Source organism: Primulina tabacum, chromosome 18 (genome assembly GCF_025594145.1).
Source record: "Primulina tabacum isolate GXHZ01 chromosome 18, ASM2559414v2, whole genome shotgun sequence".
Taxonomy (NCBI): Eukaryota; Viridiplantae; Streptophyta; class Magnoliopsida; order Lamiales; family Gesneriaceae; genus Primulina; species Primulina tabacum.
This window is the reverse complement of record NC_134567.1, coordinates 29032052-29058655: the sequence shown is the minus strand read 5'-3', so window position 1 is coordinate 29058655 and position 26604 is coordinate 29032052. Positions and strand designations below refer to the sequence as shown.

The 26604-nt window shown below is 38.4% G+C and overlaps 4 protein-coding genes and 1 pseudogene across 6 annotated transcripts; 1 reads left to right on the top strand and 4 right to left on the bottom strand.

Annotated features, from left to right (window-relative positions):
• Positions 1-300: 300 nt before the first annotated feature.
• On the bottom strand, positions 301-4868 carry LOC142532462 (aluminum-activated malate transporter 4-like; annotated as a pseudogene).
• Positions 3833-8147, bottom strand: LOC142532559 (pentatricopeptide repeat-containing protein At5g16860-like). Its single transcript, XM_075638853.1, has 2 exons — positions 4741-8147; positions 3833-3928 (listed from the first exon to the last, which is right to left on the bottom strand). The coding sequence occupies exon 1, from the start codon at positions 8044-8046 to the stop codon at positions 5482-5484; it is 2565 nt and encodes an 854-aa protein (XP_075494968.1). The 5' UTR covers positions 8047-8147; the 3' UTR covers positions 3833-3928; positions 4741-5481.
• An 836-nt stretch (positions 8148-8983) lies between these two features.
• On the bottom strand, positions 8984-13926 carry LOC142532619 (uncharacterized). Of its 2 annotated transcripts, XM_075638937.1 has the most exons (5): positions 13096-13241; positions 12800-12904; positions 11286-11752; positions 10740-11003; positions 8984-10456 (listed from the first exon to the last, which is right to left on the bottom strand). In XM_075638937.1, exons 2-5 carry the CDS (start codon positions 12847-12849, stop codon positions 9348-9350), a joined length of 1890 nt encoding a protein of 629 aa, XP_075495052.1. In that variant the 5' UTR covers positions 12850-12904; positions 13096-13241; the 3' UTR covers positions 8984-9347. The 2 variants fall into 2 exon arrangements, with proteins under 2 accessions (XP_075495052.1, XP_075495051.1); XM_075638936.1 differs by lacking the exon at positions 12800-12904 and having other exon boundaries at positions 13096-13926.
• Positions 13927-17091: 3165 nt separating this feature from the next.
• On the top strand, positions 17092-22588 carry LOC142532549 (pentatricopeptide repeat-containing protein At5g27270). Of its 2 annotated transcripts, none has more exons than XM_075638838.1 (8): positions 17092-17759; positions 18291-19698; positions 19811-20125; positions 20725-20829; positions 20917-21004; positions 21108-21229; positions 21578-21642; positions 21801-22588. In XM_075638838.1, the coding sequence occupies exons 1-8, from the start codon at positions 17190-17192 to the stop codon at positions 22362-22364; spliced, it is 3237 nt and encodes a 1078-aa protein (XP_075494953.1). In that variant the 5' UTR covers positions 17092-17189; the 3' UTR covers positions 22365-22588. The 2 variants fall into 2 exon arrangements, with proteins under 2 accessions (XP_075494953.1, XP_075494954.1); XM_075638839.1 differs by having other exon boundaries at positions 17529-17759; positions 18276-19698.
• Positions 22589-25753: 3165 nt separating this feature from the next.
• On the bottom strand, positions 25754-26389 carry LOC142532461 (secreted RxLR effector protein 161-like). Its single transcript, XM_075638756.1, has one exon. The coding sequence runs from the start codon at positions 26387-26389 to the stop codon at positions 25754-25756; it is 636 nt and encodes a 211-aa protein (XP_075494871.1).
• Between the last annotated feature and the right edge of the window lie 215 nt (positions 26390-26604).

The window sequence follows — 26604 nt, the reverse complement described above, 5'->3', positions numbered from 1 at the left end:
TCGGCCCTCAGGAGTTGCTAGACCGAACCAGAGCAGTTGGTTTCTCCAGTCCAGTCCCTAGTTCCCACTTCCCGTATTTGGTTCACATCGCAGAAAAATTTAGCAACGCGAAAAAAAGAAAAAAAATGTCTCCGAGTGATACTTTGGCAATAAAAGCATGTACCGGGGGGCAGTTAGATTCTCCAAATACCTCTAGATGGTTGGTCTTTTCTTATCATGTGTATACATGTTGCAAGTGTTCTTTGGTGCTTAGATTCAAACTATACATTCGCTATCGCTTCATGTTTCCTGTTCCTCGGACTAATCCACGAGAATAACAGACTGCTTCAACGCATCATCCTGCAGTATATAATATAAATAGAAATCCAGGAGTGAGATTTTAACCGTTGTCAGTGACGTAAACTCGGATGTGTTAATAGTCATTGCAGCACATGCACTTGAGTAACTGACTCCAGAAACCAACATCAGCTTTCAGTTCTGTTGACTATACCGGATCCTTGAATTTCACCTTCTCGCATAGTTCTTCAAATGAATTCACAAGATTCTGAAGCCTGGCAACAAACTCGATCAACAAAGAAGTAAATGTTGCAAGCGACAATGCACTAGCACTAAAGCACGTCCTTATCTCACGCTCATTCAAATGCATATCACCAATGAGGGAGAGCCGAGAAGGCCACATTGTCTGCTGTCTTAGAATATCTTCATCAGAACCCCATTGTGATGCATAGATGTTGAGAGCCACGTTTGGATTCTGCGGATCACAGTTCAGTGAAGGTGGAGGTGCTTTTAGATTGGTCATTGATCCACTAAGCGAATTTATCACAAGTGGTTGCTTGTTTTCATTATCTTTGAGATCTTGTAGTTGTTCAGGATCGGCGAATTTCTTCGGACGCTTCTTGATTTCCCAACTCTCTGCATTAACCAAATGATAAGATTTTTGGTCAATCATCAGCTGCAAATCCTCTGCAGCATCATGAACATCCTGGAGCAGGTCTCCCGGATTTAGTTTTTCCATCTTCTCTACTTTTTCACCGAGCAATCATAACACTTTAGTTCCTTCAGTCCCAACTCTATGAATTCCGTTCTTAAAAACCTGCCTTAATTCAAGTGATGCCTACAAAAGAGAACATATATGTAAAAAGAAATGGACTCCACTCTTTTTGGAGTTTCAAGTTTCATAGATCAGGCAGGTTATGATACATAAATCTTTTTAGTGATGAATCATAAATGACGCCCACTAGCGGATTATATTATAACTTCTGATGGCAACCAAACAAATGCATAAAGCGCATTCTTTGCTACAAACAGGAATATATAGTACTGTTAGGTACCACGGCAACCACTTGGTTAGACATGATATCGAGCAATGAGAATTTCTATTCACAAGCTTCAGGATGTTAAAGTTGTTAACAAATTGGGTTCAAGAGCCTCAAATCATAGTAAGATACATAAATAGAACCAAGACATATTTGGTTAGATGCATGCAATCATCCTTGATATAAATGTGAGAAGAAAAGAGATTCAGTCCACCCATTAACAGAATCAGTTGCATGGTTCTCTCATTCTCTATCAGAGGTATTCTACTATTTACCATACTTAATTTCATTGAGGGATTGGAGTGGAGTTTAGGAATCAATCCAACTCTATTTTATGGCTTTCCGTGTTTATTCAAAATATCTAGTCCATTTAGGGGACACATTAGGAATATAAACAAATCATGCTTCTAAAATTTCACGATTAGGTAGCTGGATTAAAAAACAATCAGGTCCTGCTAAAGCTTCAGCTCATCAATCTCAAAGTAAAGAATTGAAAGCTCAAATACGAGTTGCGAGCTGGCTCACAGATGAGCTTGGGATCAAGTTGAGAACAAGTTCACAAGTTCGTGTTACAAGTTCGACTGGGTGAGTCCTTGACATAATGACTTGTTAATCAATTTTCAATGTAAAATCAACAATTAATTTTTTATAAAATAATATATATGCATATATATAATTTTATTTTGATATTAAAATGTAAAAATATTTGAAACATTATTTTAAGCCCGGAAGTTAGGTACATAGCTTTTGGATAGCTTAAGTTGAGTTCAAGCTTGAACTCACGAGCATCAACTCAAGCTAAACTGAGCTCATGTCGAGTTGGCTTGACAGACTGATGAGCCAGCTCGACATATTTTTTTGTTGAAAATACGAGCCAGCTCAATTCGAAGAATACCCTTGTTGTTATTAAAATGTAAAAATATTTGAAACATTATTTTAAGCCCGGAAGTTAGGTACATAGCTTTTGGATAGCTTAAGTTGAGTTCAAGCTTGAACTCGCGAGCATCAACTCAAGCTAAACTGAGCTCATGTCGAGTTGGCTCGACAGACTGATGAGCCAGCTCGACAGATTTTTTTGTTGAAAATACGAGCCAGCTCAATTCGAAGAATACCCTTGTTGCGCAAACTAGCACAGACAGGTAAACCTGTAATCTTCAGCTGAAGAGGAAAGCACATTCACATGCAAAGGATGCTGCCGGATATTTTATTCTTATTACTTGAAGTTATTTTCACTTTTAGTTTAGTGTAATTTTCCGAGGTCAGGTTAATGACTTGCATCTGCTGAATGTAAGATCCTGTCTTATGTATGCACGGGTAGAGTCTGGGCAAATCCCATGCATATGTATGGCAAATGGATTAAATGCAACATCTATCCTTTTAGCATGCCATGAGTGAGAATGCTAATGTTGCAGCTGCATAGAATGAAACATTTCACAAAAACTTGTATTTCTGAAAGTATGCACCCATGCATTGCCATAACCATGAATGCACAATGCCTTAGAGCACCACTAACTTTAACATATTCATTCCAAGGATAATTGAACATTCTGTAACGACCATGGGGTGGTTCCCATACAGCAAAATCTAGCTGCAGAAAGAAAGTTCTAATGGAACTAAAGTTCTCATTTCTTTGATAGGTATTCTTCGATAAGTGTAAAACATTAGAGAATATTGAATACCAGGGACTCCTCTTGGCTTGTGGACTCAACTGCAGCTCTATATACTTTGTACAGGGGATCGTCAGAAGCCTGGTAGAGAAGAATCTTTGCAGGTATTCTGGTGTATTCAACACACTGCAAGTACATACTGATACATCCTGAACAAGGACTCAAGTTATCGATTTAGAATACATTTTGGCCAACATAATTTAATGTAATATGGGAAAAAATAACCATGAATTTAAAAACAGAAAAGAAAACAGATATTCACCTTCCAAAGAGCTAGTGACCCCCTTGAAATTTTTTCAATTCAAGCAAAACCTCACCAGCCCAAATGGGGTAAATACAAACATTTATGATCAAACAAACACCGGCACCAAGAGCGATAAACAGCAGCCTAGAAACAGCTGTTCAAACAAAATGAGAAGATCCCGATACCAGCACAATGCAAAATGTCAGCAAGAACATCCGGAATCCATATTCACACTGCTTCATGGCAGGGTGCAACTTCAAATAACTAGCAAATGAGCCTAATACTCAGAAAAAAAGCAAAACACCAATCAATTGGGATTCAGACGCTCCAAGAAAATCAAATCATAATATCGAATTGGATCGACAATGTTAAATCCAAGGAGGGAATCTTATACCACCAAAGAAAATGTTGACGACCACCACCACTTCTTGGAATTGTCCGGCCATCTTAGATAATTCTGCAATGCCCAGCGATAGTGCTCCAGCAGAAAAGGTCCCTAATGCGCGGTTGAACCCTTTGTTTAGTGTCGCCCCTTCACATGCGTGATACACTCCATCATCAAGTGGTTATATTTGCTTGCATACCAGATATGAACTCTAAATAAGTTTTTGATCATTTTTTTGGGCTAAATGTCGGCTAAAGAATAAAAACATACAAGGGAGGGGGACTGGGCCAAGATAATTGAGAATTACACGAGCCACCTAAAAAGTACGAAAACTAAGCTAATAAGGTGTTGTCGTATTGAACATCACAAAAACAACTATACAAGATTATGAGAAGTAAGTAAATAAGGTAGCCAATTTTATCCATCTTGCAGAGCTCTCTAACGTGTGTATTAAACTTATATTCAGTCAGAGTTGAACCCATCTGTTCTCAACAACTTCAGTAGCTAAAGGATCGGCAAAGGCATTACCTTCCCCATATTTTATATATATTCAATCACAGATGGCATTCCTTCTTCATAAACCAAACAGTGGTATGTTGTTGGCGTAACATTCATTGGGATCGAACTTTTAAATCCATATGCCTCGAAATTAAGAAAGAAACTCTTCACCATAAACAAAGTTAGACTCATTCCCTTCAATTTTTCTGCTCCCATTTGATATATTTGTTTCCATACACAGCCTAATTTCTGTGCCCTCTGATTGAGAACTCTACCCGCATTCTCCTCTCCCTCTTTATTGCCACAGGTCCCATTGCTACTTGGCCAACACAGGAAAGAGAATGAACATAGAAAATTCAGCACAAAGAGTTTGATCTGATAATTACGGTAAAGTTCTTACATACTAAAACATAATTATTGAATATTTCTTCACGCCCTTCATACAATTTAAGGAAATTTAGAGCTGATAGACGCTAATCTCAGCTCCTATCTTGTATCCACCACAACTTTCACTATCACGTTAATGATGATAATCAGGCAATCAGCAAATAGTGAACGGTTAAATTGTCAAACTACACTCCGGTCAGTGATTCAAAATCATTTAAATTTAATGTACATAAACAAACTTACCAATGCTAAATTCAAACATGACGAAGATGGTGAGGATAGGCCAGATGGAGTATTGGCTGATATAACTTAATGGGTCTTTGAAAAAAAACCGAAATCAGAGACAAAGCAGAGGCCATCTTAGCTGCAAAAAATCATCCCTTCTTCTTTCAATCATAGACAAGAAGCGTCTTGTGTCCATCTAAGCATTATTGCAAATGTTAGACCAGGTGCCTATTTCTAACTTTCCTGAGAACAGCAATCTCAGATTTGAATAAGTCTAAATAGCAAGGTTAGTCAGTCATGCAACTCCACTTTACAAACAGTTCCAAATCTGCCCCATTGAATATAATCTGTTCACTGAAGTTGTTGTCACGTTTCTCAGCAGTTGGCCAGAAATAACCAAGTCACCAGCCTCAACTATTTGAAGACCACATGTCCCGTTACTTCCTTGTTTATGAGTCTCGCTAGACCCACCGTTAATGCTTGAACTGGTAATAGTATCATGACAGCGTCTTCCTACCTTGAGAGGCAAGGATGATAATCATATGTTGGAATGTTTGAGTTTAGTTCAATCAAAATGGAGTTCATAACATTCAGTTCTTCCATGCCCTGTGCATCAAAAGAGAAACAAATATGTGCCACTGTGAAATTGGCGGTACAATATTTACGAAAATGAATTCCAAGATTGTGGTGTTCTGCCTCTCTTGCGACTGAAGCAGTATATCCAATTCTACAAATATTCAGATGGAAACTATTCCCTCCTCACCAATATTCTTTGCAGGAGCAGGATCCATTCTTGAAATGGTGGAAACGGCTTGGGTCCCTCAAAATTATTTCATGTTCAATGATCCTAGAAATGTAACTAAAAGCTTTGTGACAATCACCGCAGACACGCAAGTTCTTGGTAATCCTAATAGGCACGCCGGGACCTGTTGTCAGAATGCCATAAGCAAGGGCCAATTTTTCGCTATGTTCAAGTAAAAGATCTCTTTTCTCCTCGTCATCTACATCATGGAGAGCAAAACTAGTATCGGGAACATAGCCCAAGATTTTGATGCGAAATATCAGATCATCAAGTAGATTATAAATCTCTTTAGTCATTGGATGGGATTTGTCCCCAACAAGAAAGATTGCTGTCCCCTTCTTCCCTTGTACCCAACTGCAGCCAGGTCTCTTCTTGATTCCACCACGTTTCATCAACAATCGGATTCTGGCAACGTCTTTCCACTGCCTAGCACTGGCATATATGTTGGAGAGCAGTGTATACAAGCCATCATTCTCGAAGTTTAACTCTAACAACTTGTTAATTGCATGCTCTGCAAGTTCCACATTCCCATGAACCCTGCAACCACTAAGCAGTGCCACCCAAACTATTGGATTGGGTTCCATTGGCATCTCCTCTATGAGCTTCAAACCTTCATGCAAGCGTCCAGCACGACCCAAAAGATCAACGGCACAAGCATAGTGTTCCACTTCTGGAACCACCTGAAATTCCTCCTCCATCTTATTGAAGTAATTAATTCCCTTCTCCACCATTCCAGAGTGACTACAAGCATATAGCACAACCACGAAAGTGACCCCATCAACAAGTAGACCAGCTTTTCTCATCCCACTGAAAACTTGGAGGGCCTCCTCTCCACGACCATGCATTCCATATCCAGTCATTATAGATGTCCAAGAGACTACATTCTTATCAATAATTCCATCAAAAACAGCTCGAGCGGCATCTACATTTCCAGATTTTGCATACATGTCAATAAGGCAATTTAACACAAATAGCATATCCTCTTTGCAACAATTCCTCAGTACATAAGCATGGATTTCTTGGCCAAATTTAAGGGCACCCAGACGTGCACAAGCCACCAATGCACAGGATATAGTGAATGTGTTTGGTACGATGCCACATTTGTCCTTCAACATTTCAGAAAAAAGTTGCAAGGCGTCATTGGCGTCTCCATGTTGTGCACAACCACCAATCATGACTGTCCAAGTAACCACATTTCTATTTTCACAATCAATCAAACTGAATAGTTTGCGTGCTGCTCTGAAGTTCTTGCACTTCGCATGCAAATCTATGATGCTATTGATCACCATCATGTCCCCATGATTCTGACCTTCATATTTTAAAATGTTTTTGAAAACATAACATTGTATTTCCTTTCCCTGCACCAATGCGCCCACTGTAGCACACCCCGATAATATTGACACCAATGTAACTTCATTTGGTTGCGATCCAGAAAACATCATCTCCCTAAACACATCAAGTGCCTCATAGCCAAGTCCTCTCTGCGCATACCCTGAAATCACAGCACTCCATGTCACCACATTCAACTCAATCTCTTTCACCCTCATTCTCTCAAACAATTCCAAAGCGTGACCAAATCTCCCAATCTGAGAGTATCCTGTAACTAGTGCATTCCAAGACACCACGTCCTTCACCTCCATCCTATCAAATACATTCTTTGCCTGGTCCATTAATCCACACTTTGCATACATATCAACAATTGCGTTCCCCACATACACATCCTCAAACAAACCTCTCCTAATCGAATATCCGTGAATTTCAGTTCCACTCCTCCATGCTTTAACAGAAACGCAGGCTGGGAGCACAGTCACCAAACTAACTGCATCTGCATTAAAATCACCATCCTTAACCATATCTCCCAACATCAGCAAAGCACTTGTACACTCCCCAATCTGAACATAAACACCCATAATCGAATTCCAGGAGATCACATCACACACCCCTCTGTCAAGCATTTCATCAAACAGCAGCTGCGCCTCGTCACTTGCCCCACAACGCCCAAACATAGCTACGGCAGCATTGCTCACAAAGACATTGGAGCAAACATGACCTGTAACAAACGCAAGCGCGTGGACAGCAGACCCAGTAGCCAGCAAAGAAAGTTCCCCACATGCCTTGAGAATGTAAGGAAAAGTGTATCGATCAGGAACCCAATCAAGAACCCGCATTTCACCAAACATGCTGAGGGCATTCCTGTGATCTCCCAAATAAACTTTGCTTTTGATGAGGCTGTTCCAAAAGAAGACTTCGGGACGGGAAGGTGAGATATAGCGTAGGACAGTGAGAACATCTGAGTGGGCATTGTGGGATAGGTAATTGGAGAGTATTCGGAAGGTGACATCCGGATTTGAGCGGAGAGGGAGACCCCGAATCAGGTGCTGCTGGTGAATTAGCTTCGATTCAGTTACAGGATCGCGTAGTTGCTGTGTAGATGAAGAGAATCTGAGGCAGTCAATGAGACAGCGGAGCGCGGCGGCGGAGTAACGTTTGGGCTTCGGCGGGAATGATGAGGAAAATAGCATTTGACAAATTGCCAGAGCTTACTCTGTGGTGGCAGCGCTGCATGGGCTTTTCATACTTGACAAACGCAAGACTTACTGTTGGCTCTGTCAGCTCTGATCTAATTTCTCCGGACGATGAAATATTTTTTTAAAAAATATATTAGGAAATAGAAATATATAATTTAAAAAAAAAATACATTTGTACGTAAAAATTTGCATGGTAATTGTTTTTTTTTTTTTAATATTATAACGAGTTTCCGTTTCATTATTTTATAATAATATAGTAATCTGATATTTTTTAAAAATAGATGAAAATTTAATTAAAGATAATAATTATATTTTTATTATATTGTCCATAATTTGAAAAAAATTTATTAAATAAAAAATTTTCAACCAATGAATATAACCTTAGCTAAAATTATAAATTTCGAAATATTCAAAAAGGTGATTAAAGTGGAAAATTTTAAATTAAACCAAATATAGCTTTTGATACGAAATTTTGCTTGTCTAAGCTTTTTACATAAAAGATTTATTTATAATTTTTTAGATAAAATATTTTCATTTTGTAAAATACATATATATGTGCTTGTGCATGCCTATTTATTTATTGAATAAGTTTTGTGAGATGGTCTTACGGATATTTATTCGTGAGATAAGTTAATATAGTTTATATTTCTGATAAAAAATAATATTTTGATATAAAAAATGATAATTTTTCATAGTTGATTCAAATAAAATATTCATCTGACTCATGAGATAATATTATAAAAAATTTTATGTCATTCTTTTTATCTCAAGAATCAATTTTAATTCATCTATCCGCAAGCATCCTACTTTCTAACCAAAATTTTCCAGATTAAGATATTTTTATAGGAATGAGCAAAATAGATTGTCAGAACATAACCAAGAAACATATTAATGATACTATACTTCGCATGCAGAGGGAAACACCATCTCGTTTTGAAATAACAAAAATAAGATTTCAACTTATAAGGTAATTAACATATTATCGTCACGAGAAAAACTTTACGAGTCAAAATAAAATGTACATTCATTCAACCATATAAATAAATCTACAATATGTATTCCTATCTCCTGCAGGCTGTAGATAGATCCCACCATCCTCTTCTTTTCATGTCCATGTTCTGGCTTCAAATCTTAACACTCCCGCGTGATATTCTGCCCACCTAAGGATTTTTCTTGCCAGAAGTCAACAAGTTCAGGGATTCGGTGAGCTAGGATGTTGGATTTTGTCGTTATTATTGCTATTCTAAAATGTACATGCAGCTAACAATTAACGTGATAGGCCAAAGAAGCTGTTGCTACCGATGGCGCCCGAGTAACTCCTCGTTTAGCCTACTGAATACCAGGCTAACAGGTATACAAGCAACACCTGTGGGTACAGATTCGGTTTTTATCAGCCCATCCACACGGTAGTCACTGCTGCAGCCACTTCGCATATCATTACGATTTTTCGGCTCCGAGGCGATAGAAGACAATGTTCTTATCTTCTGACTAGTAGATGGGCTAATTTTCTTTGGTGAAAATTTGGAGAACATCCTCTCAGTAGAATTGTTGGAAAAGATTGGTATGGACACATTTGCTTTCTGACCTTGACTGGAGCCAAATGGAAGCTTTTTATCTTGAAAGACCGATCGACCTTGATGCTTACAATCATTTTCAATTGATGAGTACAAATGTGGGCGTGGAACACGATAATTTGCTGTCCTGGGACCAGTCCTCCATGCGGGGGGAAGCCTGCTAGGACTCTCCAATAATTCGGGTAAAATATTATCAGATGTAGCAAGAAGGTTTTCTGATGAACCACTCTCTAGCGCTTCAATTTGGATGAGATGACCAATTATAGCATGTCCATTTAGCATACTAAGTATTGAAATCATAGGAACGTCCCGTCGGTAGTTGCTGGCCTGAACTTCTAAATCCACATCTACCAACATGATCCTACCACCAAACTGATGCCTATCAGCAAACACAGTGTCCGTGTACTCACAACTATCCTCCCAGAATCCTCTTTTTGCGGAGTAACGATTCGATGTCAACACGTCTGGATCTATGATATTATGATTAGAACGACTAAGACCTGTTGATCTATATTTTGCCGCATGGGTCCTATAACTTTTCTGGCTTGAATCAGCCTTGGTACCACCATTGGAACTTATTCCATTTGTATATTGTCTGAATACCTCTGAATCAGTTCTGTCAACTGACCGCTTTCCAAGACCACGGTTATTTCTTTTCCTTTTCAACTGCCATTTGGATACACCTGATTTAGTTGGTGCAAATTCATTTGGATTGGACAAGTCATCTGGAAATGTCAATTCATCAGGGTCATCACTGTTTATGCTTTCATGCCCTTCATTGGCTTCAATTCTCGGATATTTAGGTCGCAATTCTATAGAAGCATAACCATCTGTATAACCATGCAAAAAATGAGGCTATGAAACCACACTATTTTTTACCAGTCATAAGAATATGTAAAATCAATCGTCCATGGACGATAGGAACAGCAACCGCCAAGAATCAACTAAGAGATCGGATAGAACAGTAATTCTGAAAACAATGGCCGAGTCAATTATCATCTCGCAAATAAATCATCCTTCTCATGGTGTGCATTTCATTAAAAAAACATGGATAAGTTGTTCCATTAACATGGGAAAATGTGCTAGTTTCATGAAAGGATTCATCATGCTAACCAGAAAGCGCAGTCAAATCATCATCTGAATCTGATTCCATAGAATCTGTCTCAGAGCAATCTGTTTCTGTATCCTCTGTAGATCCAGAAATACGCTCTTCACCCAAATCCAAATAAGGGAAGTTTTTTTCTTCAAGCCTGGAAACTGGCATTTCTGCCAGCGAGGATTGCAATCGGCCGTCATTCAAATAATCTCCCGAAGCATTCGACAGGTAAGCACATCTGCTCCTCTTTGCACGAAATGAAAATCCCGACAGCTTCTCTCCTGACAGAGATAGAAACAGAATCATCTTTAGGGTGAGATTCAAAAAACAGGTGATTTAGCATTACAAGAGAGAGGCTCCTATCATGTCTCTTGGTTAGAAAAATCTCAGTCAACCCCTCAAATGAATTTTCTCCTTTTGTCCTTTAAGCTTTTGGTGCTGGACATAGTTTATCATTCTAAATTAAGATTTAAGGGCATCAAATAAAAAGCCAAAGAATAAGATAAAAAGCAAAACAAGAAGTTGATAAAAAAAAATTAAAGCTGTTGAAGTAGAAAGCTTACTAATTGGTGCAGTGCGGAGACCAAAGTCCTGTAATCCTCGTGTTCGAGGCAGCACACTGGCACTATCATCATCTCCACTCAATTGACCTTCATCTCTAGCAATCACTTCGTACAGACAGACCTCCGCATTCTTCTCAACGGGAGACAAACCAAGTCTATCAGATATTTGACTTGATCTGGATTCATTTTTGTTTCTGCTTTCATTTCCCAGATATTCTGAAGATATTGCAGCATCTGGTGACGATTTGCTCCTATGATTAGAAGAATGTTCCAATTTCCCGTATTTATTCTCCAATAATTGCCTCTCTAGTTCAAGAGCATGTAGTATTGCATCTTCCCGGCGAGCATATTTCTCTCTTTTCTTTGGAGGCATACCCTGAGAGGCTTCAGCCCTTTCTATACAGTCATTAAACTCACCACATCGGAATGCCTTTACGCGTTTTGACTTCTCCAAATTGTACCAGTCCCTGGTGGTACATACAGCGAAAATATTCATAAACAAAGTAAATTGGGAAAAACAACAGAAAAATGACATTCATTTTGAAGTCAAACTGCCCAACTATCTGAAGGACTTGAAAGTTTCAGAGAAAGCATTTACTCTTGTGAACTGTGGTCTATAATAAAATTAAAACAAAGAAATCAAATGCCACATAAACCAATGCATGTGAAACAGCTTGTATTAAGGAGAAACATTTGCTTCCATTATATTGAATAAGCGGCCAAATTACATTCAACAAACAAATTATATATTCAGTTCACCATACAGATTTTATAGAGATACTCCAGGGGAACAGGAACTTCACTGCTGCACTTGAACATTTGGACACATGAAACTGTGGTCCGGTTTAAATCATTTTTAACCCTTTTGAATATCACTTTTGACCCAAATGCTTGTCCATGTGGTTCATGAATGCCGATGACCTTGACAACATGGGTCATAAACTAACCATTTGAACTTTGGAGAGAGTATTTGGATTTCTTTCTATAGAATTGTATAGCATCAATGAGAATTTATAAACTATTTTCAGTTGTATTTAAAGCCTCAACAAACAATGTAGAGACAACATTATAAACCACTTTTAACCATCCACACCCAGATGTGAAACAGTGACTTCACAATCATCACTCAATTAGAACGTGATGTGCTTATAATGGCCTAAGTCTTAACGCATCAAAGCACCAGCACTGGGACTCTAGAATTCAAGAAGAAGCCCCGAAGCTCTCACATATATAGCAATTTGTCCCACAGGCTTTAAATTTCACTTCATGTGTAGCACTTTGTCCTACGTAACACTTACTGCAGGTGCTTAATAAGATTTAAAATATTTCATCAAAGCAAAAATGACAATGTATTCCATTAACATCTACCAATGAGCTAGGACGACCAAAATTTTCATGGTAATGAGTATACAAAATAGATACTGAAGACATATCAGTCAAAGACATTAGCGAAATTAAAGCCATGCTGTAAAGCTAGGTTGCAGCTGAGTAACATCAATGACAAATAATTCTACCTTTGATGAGACTGTGTATTTGAGCTCACTGCAGCAAAAAAGTAAACCATTCACAAAAAATGTTACCCCGTAGGTATCGCGAAAAGTAAAGAGGCAGCAAGCTCACTGCAGCAAAAAAGTAAATCATTCACAAAAAATGTTACCCCATAGGTATCACGAAAAGTAAAGAGGCGGCAATCAACACAAACCATTACCAAACACATCAACTAAAATGACATGCATAGAAGCACACCACCACAAATTTTCACATAAGTCTTCACTGGAATGAAAATTTTAAAGATCATGTGTAAACTCACACGCTAGCATCTTCCCTTCCAAGAAGCTTCACAGGTGTTCCAGATCGCGGAGATGTTATATGAGACAAAGACAGCTCTTCCTGACCAAGTATTTTTCCAGGCCACCAAGACCCATTGCGCCTTCGAACCCACACTATACTCCCCACACAGCCATGAGCCACTTCCCCAGATTCTGAACTACCCATCTCTCTACTTCTCCTCTATATAAAATATTCTATAAGTCTCGAGGTAAAAAAAAGGCACATAAACAAGCCTATAGACCAAAAAAAAGATCTATCCCTCTCACCCTCTACACGCCCGATCGATTTACGCAGTTAACTCTCTCATCTTTCTATTTTACCAACAAAATTAGCACCGACTCCTCGAGACAGATTTATTTCACCTTATTACCACTTCCAACGAAATATTTAAAAGGAATCACGGATAGTACCAAAGAGAAACACGCTTTGCTTTTATGATCGACAGAACAAAAGTACTGTACCGACTCAAATTGGTAAGCCACCCACAATGAACATAGGGAAACAGCAATTTTCATACGTATGAGGAAAAGACAGCGTTTCAACGATCTGAATATTGTAATGAGAAAAAAGGGGTAGGGTTAGGGTTTCCTTCAAAATATTGGGGAACTTCACAATTAGGGCATCCAAATGAAATCACGGAGACTGATTGGCGGTTTGACTCAGGGAAACAGTGGATTTTGATATGTTCGTTATGGGTATATGCGGTGCGGACTTTGGGATTCAAGCCTTGAACGAGGTAGCTGAGTCTGGTGCACCACCTTCGTGGGTGGGTTCGGTTAACAGGGCCGCCAGAAAGCGAATGCAATAGAAACCCATAAAAATGGGTAAATTTATGTTCGGGTCTCTTAGCCGCAATTTCTATTCTATAGAAGGGGGTTATTGATAAAAATGGGTAAATTTATGTTCGGGTCTTATCGCAATTTCTATTCTATAGAAGGGGTTATTGATAAAAATGGGTAAATTTATGTTCGGGTCTTATCGCAATAGAAATTGCGCTAACCCCTTCTATATATGAAATTGCGCTAAGACCCGAACATAAATAAATTTAATTTAACAGCAACCCCTTCTATATCTGAAATTGCGGATGAGACCCGAACATAAATATGTTTTTTTTAAACCTTATATAAATTAGATGAAGCTAAATAAAAACGTTCAACTACGGTTCATTCATAAAATATTTGAATAACTATTACACGTTTACATCTCCCATTATTCGAAAACATTTCTTGATTCCTTCACTTCAACAATTTTTAAAAGAAGAAAAAATAGTGGTTCGTCTAAGTAAAGTGAGTGAGTTTCGACGATCTTCTTTCGACTATGATATCTAAAGCTGCTAGTCCAAAACTTAAGCAACGAGAAAAGCTCTTCCGTGATTATCAACTCTGGACAGATAAATGTTTCATGCACAAGTAAGAGAAGTTAAATACATGGGTCAAAGCTGACAAATCAGTAGCAAGATACCTAAGAATAACAGCAGCAAGTAATTGACATGTTTCCACTCTGAGAACCGGAAGTCCCAATTTAAGTGCACCGTATTATTAGAAAGGAACATCCTCAAGAGAACCCAGATCTTCCCTTTCCTTCGAGAAATTTGTCGAGGCACCTACTTTGGGATCAGTTACACTGCTCCGGGAGGGCAATAAAATCTCAGTCTCCTTATAAATCCAATGTGCAGCAAGACCATGTTCAGCATATTCATGCATCTTCTAAATTAAGAAATCATCATCAGGCATCAACAAATTTGAATAGTTGCCTCTGAGAGTTCTTGTGAAAAATATAAGTAGTCGTATACCTGAGTTCGAATTTGAATTTCCAAAGGAGAGCTGTCTGGACCCTTGTACTGAAGTGTTCAGTGACTAAGAATGGGGAACCGCATTAAGGAGGGGAATCAAAATTACAGCGCAAGATGTATTCTCGCAAAACATCAGCGCAAAGCTAGATGCAAAATCTATAATGGAATTTTGACTTGGTATCCACTTGGTTTTGGGTTGACGACATAATCATCAAATTCACCATCAGTTGGGTTCCAAAACCTGAATGCAGGAACAATATTTTACTTGACAACTCTTTTCACCACGTCCCAACCCAGCATTAGATTTTATAATCAGTATATCAAATATATTACGGACAGTACCTCAAATTATTGCTTACTCGAGACCAAGAAATAAATTCATACCTTACTGTAGATGTTATACAAGTTTGTAAGGCGTCCAGATAAAGTTACTTCCATTCCTGGAACGTATCTGCAAACATTATGTATATAACGAAGTTAACATGTGGGTTACAATCATGCTATTTAAAAAGCAACAATATCACTATGTTTATATAGCATCATGTTTGAATGGTTAGCCTACGATGTCGAGATAAATAATTCCGCTCCAGTGCTTCCTCACAAAGAACCAGAGATGCCAAAGCAGTACCAGCATCCTTCACAACCTTAGGTTTTTTAGGTGTATCCTTGTAGGTTGCTTGAATTTTCAAAAAATGCACACGTTTCTTCCTATCCAGGATGAGATCAAATGGTAGAACATGAGCTTGCAAAAGAACCTGCAGATTAAGAACAAAAAAAGAATAAGAAGATCTATATAGAGCGATTGAAATTATGCACGAGGACAAAAACAAAGACTATCTCAAGCATACAGGGACCAAAATTACGCCAACATCTACACAGAATAATTGGTGGCTGGATACCTTGTAACTAACTATTAGGAAAAAGCCAGAAAGTGCAGTACATATATTCACTGATAATCACATCTAAACACATAGGTAAGATGTCTAACATTCAGATGACTGGATGTTCAACACAAGTATGCATATTCATCAAAAGATAGAAATCAATGCATGCCGCTCTAGGTTCACATCAAGATGCATTCAAGACTGTTACCTTCGTGCTTGTATTTTCCTCTTCCCAGTCTCCAGGTTTTCCACATTCAGGAAATTGTATTACAGTGCGGGAGCTGCACGTTTAGGCAAGTACAAATGGGCGATGTTTGATGTCATGTTTTTCTAATTTTATAAAAAACACATTAAAAAAATAATAATTAGCAATAAACCTGAAGGACAGCGAAGCAAAGGTCTTCGAGTTCAGCTTTTAGAGCCCACAAACCTAATCTGGAAGCAAGTGAGCACCAAATAGCTAGCTAATGTCTCCTGTGCAACAGCTTGAGCTTTGGTTGGAGGAAGAGCATATATGCGAAAAACCATAACCACGCCGAGTGACGAATATCTTATTTCAAGAAAACAGTTGAAAGGCTAATATGAGTCCTTCCGCCGAAACAGAGAACGTGAAACTATAGAGTGAAAAAAGACTGACCAAACGTAAGTAGTAATAACGTATGAATTTGTTATCTACATGCCTACTGATATAATCTGTGACGGATATATAGGAAAAAACAGAAGAAGCATAATATAAGTACATTGTTCTCATGTTATGAAGCCGATCAACGAGCTTTATGAGAACTACTCGTGGATCATTAAACATTCCCAGCAGCATCACTCGTAAATTTGCCTGAAGTACAGATTACTAGGCAATTAGGCATGACTATTCAATTCAACAAAGATACATCACAAACAACAGTTAACACTAATTTCATCAATTTCATAGTATGAGCTTTGATTCCACTAGGTAAGTATGTCAATGTAAGCGAACTACGTGAGCTTTGATTCCTCTGGATAAAAAAAGATACGTAGACAACTTATATAGTTATAAATATATATTTGGAATCATTTTTTTAAAACTATACATTTTTTATTTTATAAATGTCTATTAACAAATAATATTTTTTTATTTTTTTAAAAATACTGATTGACCCGTAATGGAATCGACTGCAGGGCTTACAACCCGGTTAAAGTTAAAGGCCGGAATTTTCCGTCCCGAACCTAACACGACGGGTTCGAACCGAACCTGAATCGGCCGTGACCAGGTCTACCCACATCAAATCCTATATGTCGTCAATTCAATCGTTTACCTTCTACACTTCTGTATTTTTTTTAATTTAATTTAATTTTAAAAACCAGGCGCTGTGCGCCTCCATTAAAATTCTCAACCAGAAGCTCACCATGGTGTGGTGAAAAATGGAAGTCCCAGCTCTAAGGTCTCCTTTCCTTTGTCCATCCCCAAATTTCATATTATATACACATAAAAAACTCCCAAACAAACCCCTCGGCAAATCTGCATCCAAACCCAAATTTCTCTGCTGCCTCAAACCTGACCCATGGACCCTCAGCGATGGCAATCCCTATTCCAATAACCTCAACAAGCCAAAACCCAAGTGGAAAAACCCCAAGAACCCACTTCCCGACGACAATGCACGGCGTATTATCAAGGCCAAGGCGCAATATCTCAGCGTACTGAGGAGGAACCAGGGCTCACGCGTCCAGACACCTAGGTGGATTAAACGCACCCCCGAGCAAATGGTGCAGTATCTGGAGGACGATAGGGATGGACATCTTTACGGCCGCCATGTGGTGGCGGCGATTAAGTGCGTTAGGAGTCTCTCGCAGATGTCTGAAGGGGCGTATGATATGAGGGAGGTGATGGGGTCGTTTGTTGCGAAGCTTAGTTTCAGGGAGATGTGCGTGGTGTTGAAGGAACAGAAGAGCTGGCGCCAAGTCAGAGATTTTTTTGGTTGGATGAAATTGCAGGTTGCTTTCTCTTTGTTTCTTTTCTATATATATTTTTTTGTTTCGAAGCACGGGTAGTGTGTCCGACTGAATCAACACTGCATTAGTAAAATAATTATTCTAATTTGTAGTGTAAGTACATCTGATGCAAAAGTCATTGTATGTTATTGACTGGGAAACAGTGTTTTTATTTCATGCATTGAAGAGCTGGGGAGGAGCAAAGTAGGATGCTATTTATTCCTTGTTGCCCCCTTCTTCATTTATTTTGTTCTCAAGTAAATTTCTGCCTTTATACTTTATATGGACATAAGACTATTGGATTTTGGTAATTTGTAAGGAACAAAAGGACTGCTACATGTCAAACACAGACATTTATGTTCATTTGCTACACTTTTTTTTTTAAGAGACATGTGGCTCCGATGCTGATTTCATGGCAATAGGGCTGCCCTTGTTTCTAGGATTCCTTGCTGGACAGTCTTTTTTACTTAAAAATGATCTTTCTTGAATGATTCTGCTATTAATTTGGTGTAATGTTAGATTATGCCCTGACAGTTGAGCTACCGGCCTAGTGTTATAGTCTACACTCTTGTTCTGCGTGCATATGGACAAGTCGGGAAAATTCAGCTTGCTGAACAGACTTTCTTGGAAATGCTTGAAGCAGGGTGTGAACCTGATGAGGTTGCTTGTGGGACAATGTTGTGTTCATATGCCAGATGGGGTCGCCACAAGACTATGCTCTCTTTTTATTCTGCCGTTCAAGAAAGAGGGATAATGCTTTCAACTGCTGTTTTCAATTTCATGCTATCATCTCTCCAGAAGAAATCACGTCACAGTGATGTATTATTTGTCTGGAGGCAGATGAAGGACAAAAGGGTGCCCCCAAATCAATTTACTTACACAGTGGTCATTAGCTCCCTTGCGAAGCAGAATATATCCAATGAAACTTTTGAGGCTTTTAAAGAGATGAAGAAATTGGGTTTTGTTCCGGAAGAGTCAACCTATAGCCTTTTGATTACTTTGAGTTCCAAATGTGGTGACAAAGATGAAGTATTTCATCTTTATGAAGACATGAGATCCAAAGGAATAATTCCCAGCAATTTCACATGTGCTTCGCTACTGGCAATGTATTACAGATATGGAGATTATAGGAAAGCCTGTTCACTTTTCACTGAAATGGAAAAGTATGGCATTATTGCAGATGAAGTCATATTTGGTTTAATGATTCGTATATATGGTAAATTGGGGCTGTACGAGGAGGCTCAAAAAACTTTTGAAGAAATAGATAGATCTAGCCAGCTTAGTGATGGAAGGACTTTTGCAACAATGGCACAAGTCCATCTCAGGTTTGGAAATTTTGAGAAAGCTATAGATGTAATGGAACAGATGAGAACTAAAAACATCTCATACACAAGATTTTCATATATCGTACTGTTGCAATGCTACATCCTCAAAGGTGATCTTGCATCTGCAGAAGTTGCATATCAGTCTCTATTGAAGACTGGACCCCCTGATGCCACTTCTTGTGACGATATGCTCAATTTTTATATGAGACTTGGATTAGCTGAGAAGGCAAAAGACTTGGTTGCTCAGATAAGGAAAGGGAAAATTCAATTCAATGAGGAGCTTTTCAAGACAGTCATGAAGGTTTACTGCAAGGGGGGCATGCTAAGAGAAGTGGAACAGTTGACAGCAGAGTTGAAACTAACTAAAACACTTGAAGATTCCACTTTTTTCCAGACATTTGTTATGGCAACCAATGAACAACTTAGCAAATTGGAAGAAATTGATCATTTTTTTGAGCCTGCGGATCAATCTGGTGCTATGGCCATCGAGCTACTTGTAATGCTTTGTTTGGAAACTCAAGATCGCACACGAATGAACGAAATTCTCAAATTGTTGCTTAAAACCAAAATTGGGGAGTCGGCTGGCAACCATGTTATTAGCAAATTTTCTAGAGAAGGCAAGGATTTCCTTATATTCTTTGATTTGATAATTTTTCATATTCTGGTCTAACTTTTCGACAATATCTTCATCTTGGATATCATAAGGATTGAGTTGAATATCTATTGCAGGTGACTTGTTGAAGGCCGAATATCTTTATGAGCTAATGACAAAACTTGGTTGCGGATTAGAGGTTACCGCGGTAGGATCTATGATTAGCCTTTATGGAAAGCAAAAAAAGCTTAGAAAAGCTCAGGAAGTCTATTCAGCAGTGTCAGGTTCTGGTACGACTGAAAAGGAAACCATATATAATTCATTGATCAATGCCTATATCACTTGTAATAGAGAGGAGGAAGCATACTTCTTTTACAAAGAACAAACTGAGAAAGGACACAATTTGGACCCAGTTTCAATCAGCATACTCGTGAAAGCGTTGACAAATAACTGTAAGAAATGTTCATTTCAGGTTTAGTCTTGATTTTGGATCATTTAAAATTGAAAAATTTTAGGTTTTACATTATCCTTTTCCACCACCTTTAGCTAATGCAGAAACAATAGCTGAACAAAAGGCCTCGTGCCATGGGGAGGTTTCAGGTTCTTCATTAGGTCGATGATGATGGATCCACCTCGAAAATCTACTCTTTCTAATTTTTGAGTTATGCAAGTTTCTGTATTTATGTTTTTCTATATTGTAACCAATTTTTTTAGCCTTTTACCTACCAGTGATTAGATTCCGACAAATTCACACCAGGGAAGAAATCAAATACTTTATTAATTGAACACCTCACTGAACTCACCCCATTATTATGACGCAAGTCATTTTGCCAACCTCAAAGCCATGATTATTATCTCGTGGTTATTATGAAATTAAGCTTGGATGCCTTATAAGGTGAATTGTAGAAGTTCCTCAAATTTCTCCTACTGTCTAGTATGTCTCATGTTTCTCAGTTAAACATCTATGGCTCAAGTGTTGGATTAAGTGAAAATTGATTTCTGACTATTACATTTGATGTATTACATGAACATTTTTCATGATTATTCACAGGTAAGCATACGCATGCTGAGGACGTCATTCATAATAGCTTTCGTGACCATTTGGAGCTTGACACAGTGGCCTACAACACTTTTATCAAGGCCATGTTAGAAGCAGGTAAAATTGGTTCAGACATTAATCTTATGGCTATAAAATCAGTTGACTTAACATCTAAGGAAACATATTGACATATTAGTGGGGCAGGTAAATTACGTTTTGCTGTCAGCATTTATGAGCGGATGCTTTCCTTGAACATTTCTCCATCAATCCAGACATATAACACAATGATCAGGCAAGAAATTAAACATTGATTCTAGTAGCTCCATCCAAATTTTCTTTCAATTGTGAATAGATTGTATAGTTGTGAATTTTATGAGCGAATTTTGTTGATGCAGTGTGTATGGACGATTCCGAAACCTGGATAAAGTAGTGGAAATGTTTAACATGGCTCAAAACACAGGCATACCGTTGGATGAGAAGACGTATACCAATTTGATTTGTCATTATGGCAAAGCTGGTACAACATTGGCTCTCCAATATTATGCATTTTATTTACCTTGAACTGATGTGCAGATTTTTTGTCTAATGTCAATCTATGGATGATTGGAGTGTGCTTTATAAGGGGTTTCGGATTACAAGGATGAATTTTGGGTTGGGCTTTGATATGCAAACAAATTGGCCAAGTCCAATATATATATATACAATTAATTCTCACCAATCAAATAAGGAGGTAAGCAGAAAAGTGAAATGAGTTAAAGCAACACTCTTTCAAACGAATACCCATTGTTTTTCTAATATGAGCTCTCGGTTATATATATGCTTCATTGTGCATTTATATATTCCAGTTTGAACCGCAATTTTGCAGGCAAAGTTGTGGAAGCGTCGGCTTTATTCAGTAAAATGCTGGAGGAAGGAATAAAACCTGGGCAGGTGGGTACATGGAGACAGCTTGATATATGTTGCTACTGATATTTACAAATTTATACAAATTATGCTATCTGAAAAAGTAGGCATATGTTAAGCGAGTGAGACATTTGTCATGCATGAATGCTGTGCCATAAGCGATGATAATTTATTTGGGCTTCCAGATGTGCTACAACATAATTATCAATGTAAATGCTGCCAAAGGACTCCATCATGAAGCAGAACAGCTTTTCCAAAGCATGAAGACTAATGGCATTTCACCTGATTCACGGACCTACCTTGCTCTTATTCGAGCATACACCGAGGGATTGAAATATTCAGAAGCAGAACAAGTTATTATGTCCATGCAGAATGAAGGAATTTACCCATCTTGTGCTCATTTCAACCTCTTACTCTGGGCTTTCGCTAAATCAGGGTTAATGGGGGAAGCTGAAAGAATATATCAAAATCTTTTTCATGCCGGGTTACATCCCGAACTTGAGTGCAAAAGGATACTGCTTCGAGGTTATGTGGAATTCGGGAATGTGGAAGACGGAATCATCTTCTTTGAAAGAGAGTGCTGTTCTGAGAAACCAGACAGGTTTATTTCAAGTGCCGCCGTGCATCTTTACAAGTTTGCAAACATGGAATCTCGGGCTCAAGAGCTTCTGAATTCTATGAACAGTTTCGGCGTCCCATTCTTGAAAAATCTGAAAGTGGGTTCAAAGGCAAAATCCCCTGTCGTGTAAGCATCAAATTATTATATACTTCAGAGCACTGCAATGGGGCTGCAGCACACACTGCATTTACAGGAGACAAGAATCTGTTCGTTTCCCGATTTATTTTAGAAATATTGGAATACCAATAGGAGTTGATCAATTAGTTCACCATTAATTGTTTATACGAGTAGAAACAATACTATGCCATGTGTTGCATTCAAAAAATTTAATTTGAAAAATAATAATTAAGATAATGTATTCAAAACACAAAGATTTACCAGTACCAATGTGTTTCTTGGGGTGTACTGTTAGCAACTAAAAAAAAAAAATTATTGTCGTGCTGTCGTCGTATTAATTACTAAGATTACCCTTACACTATGTTTTATGGGATATAAAATTTTAGTCGATTTCTAATACTCATATGGAGACTGGAGGAGTTCTTTTGATTATTTTGATTATTCACTAATATAATTATCATGTCTGAAGAAATCGGCATTTTTTTTATTTATCTATGAATGATAATGTTAGTAACAATTGTAAATTTGTTTTTTTTTTTTCTGATCAATATATTTTTACTTTTCATCCATACTTTAATTGGGGTAAACAAAAACAAAAAACATCAACCAATTTAGGATAATAATTTGATTTTTTTGATTTTTACTAAACTTAAAGAATAGGTATCTTGTGAGACGGTCTCACGAATTTTTATCTGTGAGACGGGTCAATCCTACCAATATTCACAATAAAAAGTAATACTCTTAACATAAAAAATAATACTTTTTCATGGATGACCCAAATAAGAGATCCGTCTCACAAAATACGACCCGTGAGACCGTCTCACACAAGTTTTTGACAAACTTAAAATAGTATTAGTGGTTACAATTCTTTAATATTTTTGAGGAATTTTTTGGTTACATATTTATTTTGGCCCGTTAAATCAGTTATTCTAGTTGTTTGAAGTTATTTTTAGCAATAATCTACTTTAAAAAATTGTGCAATTATCGGGTAACTAATGGCTTTGGTCCAACTAATGGGCCTTCATTTGACGAGCCTTAACAGCCCAATCGTTAGGTGTCAACCTCTACTCATCTAACAGGGAGTCCGATCCAGGCGAGGAGGTCCTATGGGTTGGCATATGGAGCTCGAACCTCAATTCATCTAAGACAAGGAGTGGGCACACGAGCCGGTGTAGACCATCCGAATCGGTGATCGCCAATTGGTCGAACAAGTCAGCTATGAGTCGGCCGACCTGTGTAAATGGGACAATGTGACAAATGCTACATGTAGGACGAGCTAGTACATTGATTTCAGGCATGATCCTCCACTTAACCCTCTAGGATGTGAACCTCACATATGCGAATTGATGTTGCTGAAAAGCCGGGATGATAGCTGGGAGGTCGAATATTCGTTTGGAGAGCTCGGATCAGTCCTTTGAAAGGTAGCTGAGAGGTCGGATCTTCACTTGGGGAGCTCGGATCGGACCTTCGAAATCTGGAAGATCAAATAGGAGTGTTAAAAGGGGGCCGGAAGATTGTTCTGGCGTAGCCCCTCCGACGCTCAAGTCAGAGAACAGAAAACTGAGAGAATAATGTGTGTGCTGAGAGAATGTGAATATATGAATCCATAAACAATGAACGAAACCTGGTATTTATAGGATGATGATAGAGTCCTGATTTGGTAGATTTAGATCCTCAGAATCTTGTGCAAGATTTGGTTAGATTTTGTACAAGATTTGGTTTAGATCTTGTTGGGCTTGATTTCTGTGGGCTATCCGTTAATATCTAGGTAAGAGCTCTTAGAGGCATGAGCCCGCGAAGGATCTCATTTTATTGGGAGCTCGACGTGGGAGGTCGGCCAAAGCATTCCCATTCGACGTGAAAGCACCCTCTTGGAGGTCGGCTCGGCTTCGCTCTTGAAGGTCGGCATGGGAGTTCGGCGGTGGATGTCGGCCATCCCACTGATCGACGAGATTGTGAATATGGGAGGTCGGTCTGGATGACCTCTCGGATGACCTTCCACCAGCTTCATGTGAATGAGGTGATCTCCTGATGGCCTCTGTCACGAAGATGACCTTCCGAGGCTTTCCGAATACCTTTATGAGCTCTCTCTTTTTGGGCTACCGAGAGTGGGTCGGACCCATCTCCGGTCCGGGGATATCACGCATAAAGACTCATGGGCTACGGCAGATGATGTATCTTGTCCGCATCTATATGCATAAGATTTGTTGGAGGTAAATGATAGTCAACATATTGCATTCTCTGCGCACATACTTTGCTATATCGCCAATGTCCGATGTATGATTCGAGTGTTGGAGAAGATATTGTTGCACAATATATCAAATGGGACAGTACAGAAAGGTTTTTGTCAATAAAACCAGCGAGCAATATAGTGAAGAAAAAACAGTAGAGAAACGATATAAATGAAGTAAACCAAACCGAGGCATGTACGAAGTACAGTTTCCTTAAAACAGATTTGTCCCCTCCTGTATGTGCTTCGAGGATCGTCTTGGACGTCTGTTTCCCAAGATACAACGGAACAACCAGCAGTGGTTTAGCACGAGACACTACTATAGCGAACTGAAAACGTACCTTTACTTTATCACCGAGATTTAATGGAGACCAAATGAAAAGCTAACAATAAGAAATGCAAGAGAATACTTGAAAGAGAAAAGATTTTCATGTACTTGAAATGAAGAAATGAACCCACTATTTATAAGCCTCAAAATGCACACCAAGAGTCATGGAAGATTAATTAACTCAATTAATCTTCACATTAACTCAAGAATATGAATAGTCAAAACTCTTCAATTAACTCAAATATGTGGAGAGCCAAAAAACACTCCCACATTCATGAGACACAATTTTTTTATTCAACCTTTAAATTTTTATTAAAATTTCCAACAATCCCCCCACATGAATGAAAATTGATACAAATCTTGGTGACAAAGTTCTACAGTTGAATCCTGCATAGGATAGGTATGTGTTACCCTTTGAACCTTCCCTCATGAAATATATTTGCTTTACTAGCTGACTAGTAGACATGAAGCCCTTGAACTGTTCTGCCGTTTATGTAAATTAAGATATACTTCACACAAGACTCTCCCTGGTACTATTCAGTTCTCATGATTGTGTTCGTTTTGGCCATGAACACACGTCTGGTTCTGCAAGAGGGTCTAGAATTGAGCCCTGCAATTCCTTCGAAGCGGCCCCACTTCTCTCTCACATAGGTGATTCTATATTTCTTCTTATCAGAATCATTAAAAGCCGTAAGCTTATCCTCAACATTCAATGTTTTATAATAGGAATGGACTAGGAATAACACCCACAGTGATATACCAAATCAGTGCGATTAGGTTGTCCCATTGAACATAGTTCTTGGGATCTCCAGTCAGCATAGGTTGGGTTTTCCTTCGCACAAATTTATACTATAGGCTTGAGCCTCATTCCTCTTGACGATTTCATAACTAACTCTCTGTTTAACCCCTTGATCAGCGGATCCGCTATATTATCATTTGACTTTACATAGTCAACAGAGATAACTCCAGTTGAGAGTAGTTGTCTAATGGTATTATGTCTACGATGTATATGCCTAGACTTACCATTATACATTTTATTTTGCGCCCTTCCAATCGCAGATTGGCTATCACAATGTATGCATATAGCCGGCACTGGTTTTTCCCATCTTGGAACATCTTCTAAGAAGTGACGCAGCCATTCAGCCTCTTCAGCACACTTGTCAAGAGCTATAAACTCATATTCCATTGTGGATCTGGCTACTACAGTTTGTTTAGAAGATTTCCACGCAATTGCTGCACCTCCTAAAGTGAATACAAATCTACTTGTAGATTTTGAGTCTTTCATATCAGATATCCAATTTGCATCGTTGTATCCCTCAATAACAGCAGGATATCTGCTATAGTGCAGCCTATGATCACGAGTGTACCTTAAGTATCTTAGCAATCTGATAATTGCTTTCCAGTGTTCAACTCCTGGATTACTCGTGAATCTACTCAATTTGATCACTGCATAAGCTATGTCTGGTCTTGTACAACTCATTAAGTACATCAGACTTCCAATGACTCGAGAGTATTCTAATTGAGACATACTTTCACCTCTATTCTTTGATAGGTGTTGACTGGTATCTATCGGGGTTCTAGCCAATGCAGAGTCATCAGTTATTGAATTTCTCAAGTATTTTGTCAACATAATGTGACTGACTTAGGACTAGCTCTTCTGATGTTCTATGGATTTTAATTCCAAGGATTAGATCG

Coding starts and splice junctions, on each gene's coding strand:
- LOC142532461 (XM_075638756.1), bottom strand. CDS start 26,389: ATGAGTTGTACAAGACCAGACATAGCTTATGCAGTGATCAAATTGAGT.
- LOC142532559 (XM_075638853.1), bottom strand. CDS start 8,046: ATGCTATTTTCCTCATCATTCCCGCCGAAGCCCAAACGTTACTCCGCC.
- LOC142532549 (XM_075638838.1), top strand. CDS start 17,190: ATGGAAGTCCCAGCTCTAAGGTCTCCTTTCCTTTGTCCATCCCCAAAT. Junction 17,760..18,290: donor TTGGTTGGATGAAATTGCAG/GTTGCTTTCTCT, acceptor ATGCCCTGACAG/TTGAGCTACCGGCCTAGTGT. Junction 20,830..20,916: donor CAAGGCCATGTTAGAAGCAG/GTAAAATTGGTT, acceptor TTAGTGGGGCAG/GTAAATTACGTTTTGCTGTC.
- LOC142532619 (XM_075638936.1), bottom strand. CDS start 13,280: ATGGGTAGTTCAGAATCTGGGGAAGTGGCTCATGGCTGTGTGGGGAGT. Junction 11,753..13,095: donor GGAAGGGAAGATGCTAGCGT/GTGAGTTTACAC, acceptor ATGTACCACCAG/GGACTGGTACAATTTGGAGA. Junction 10,457..10,739: donor TGATTTGACTGCGCTTTCTG/GTTAGCATGATG, acceptor ATGGTTATACAG/ATGGTTATGCTTCTATAGAA.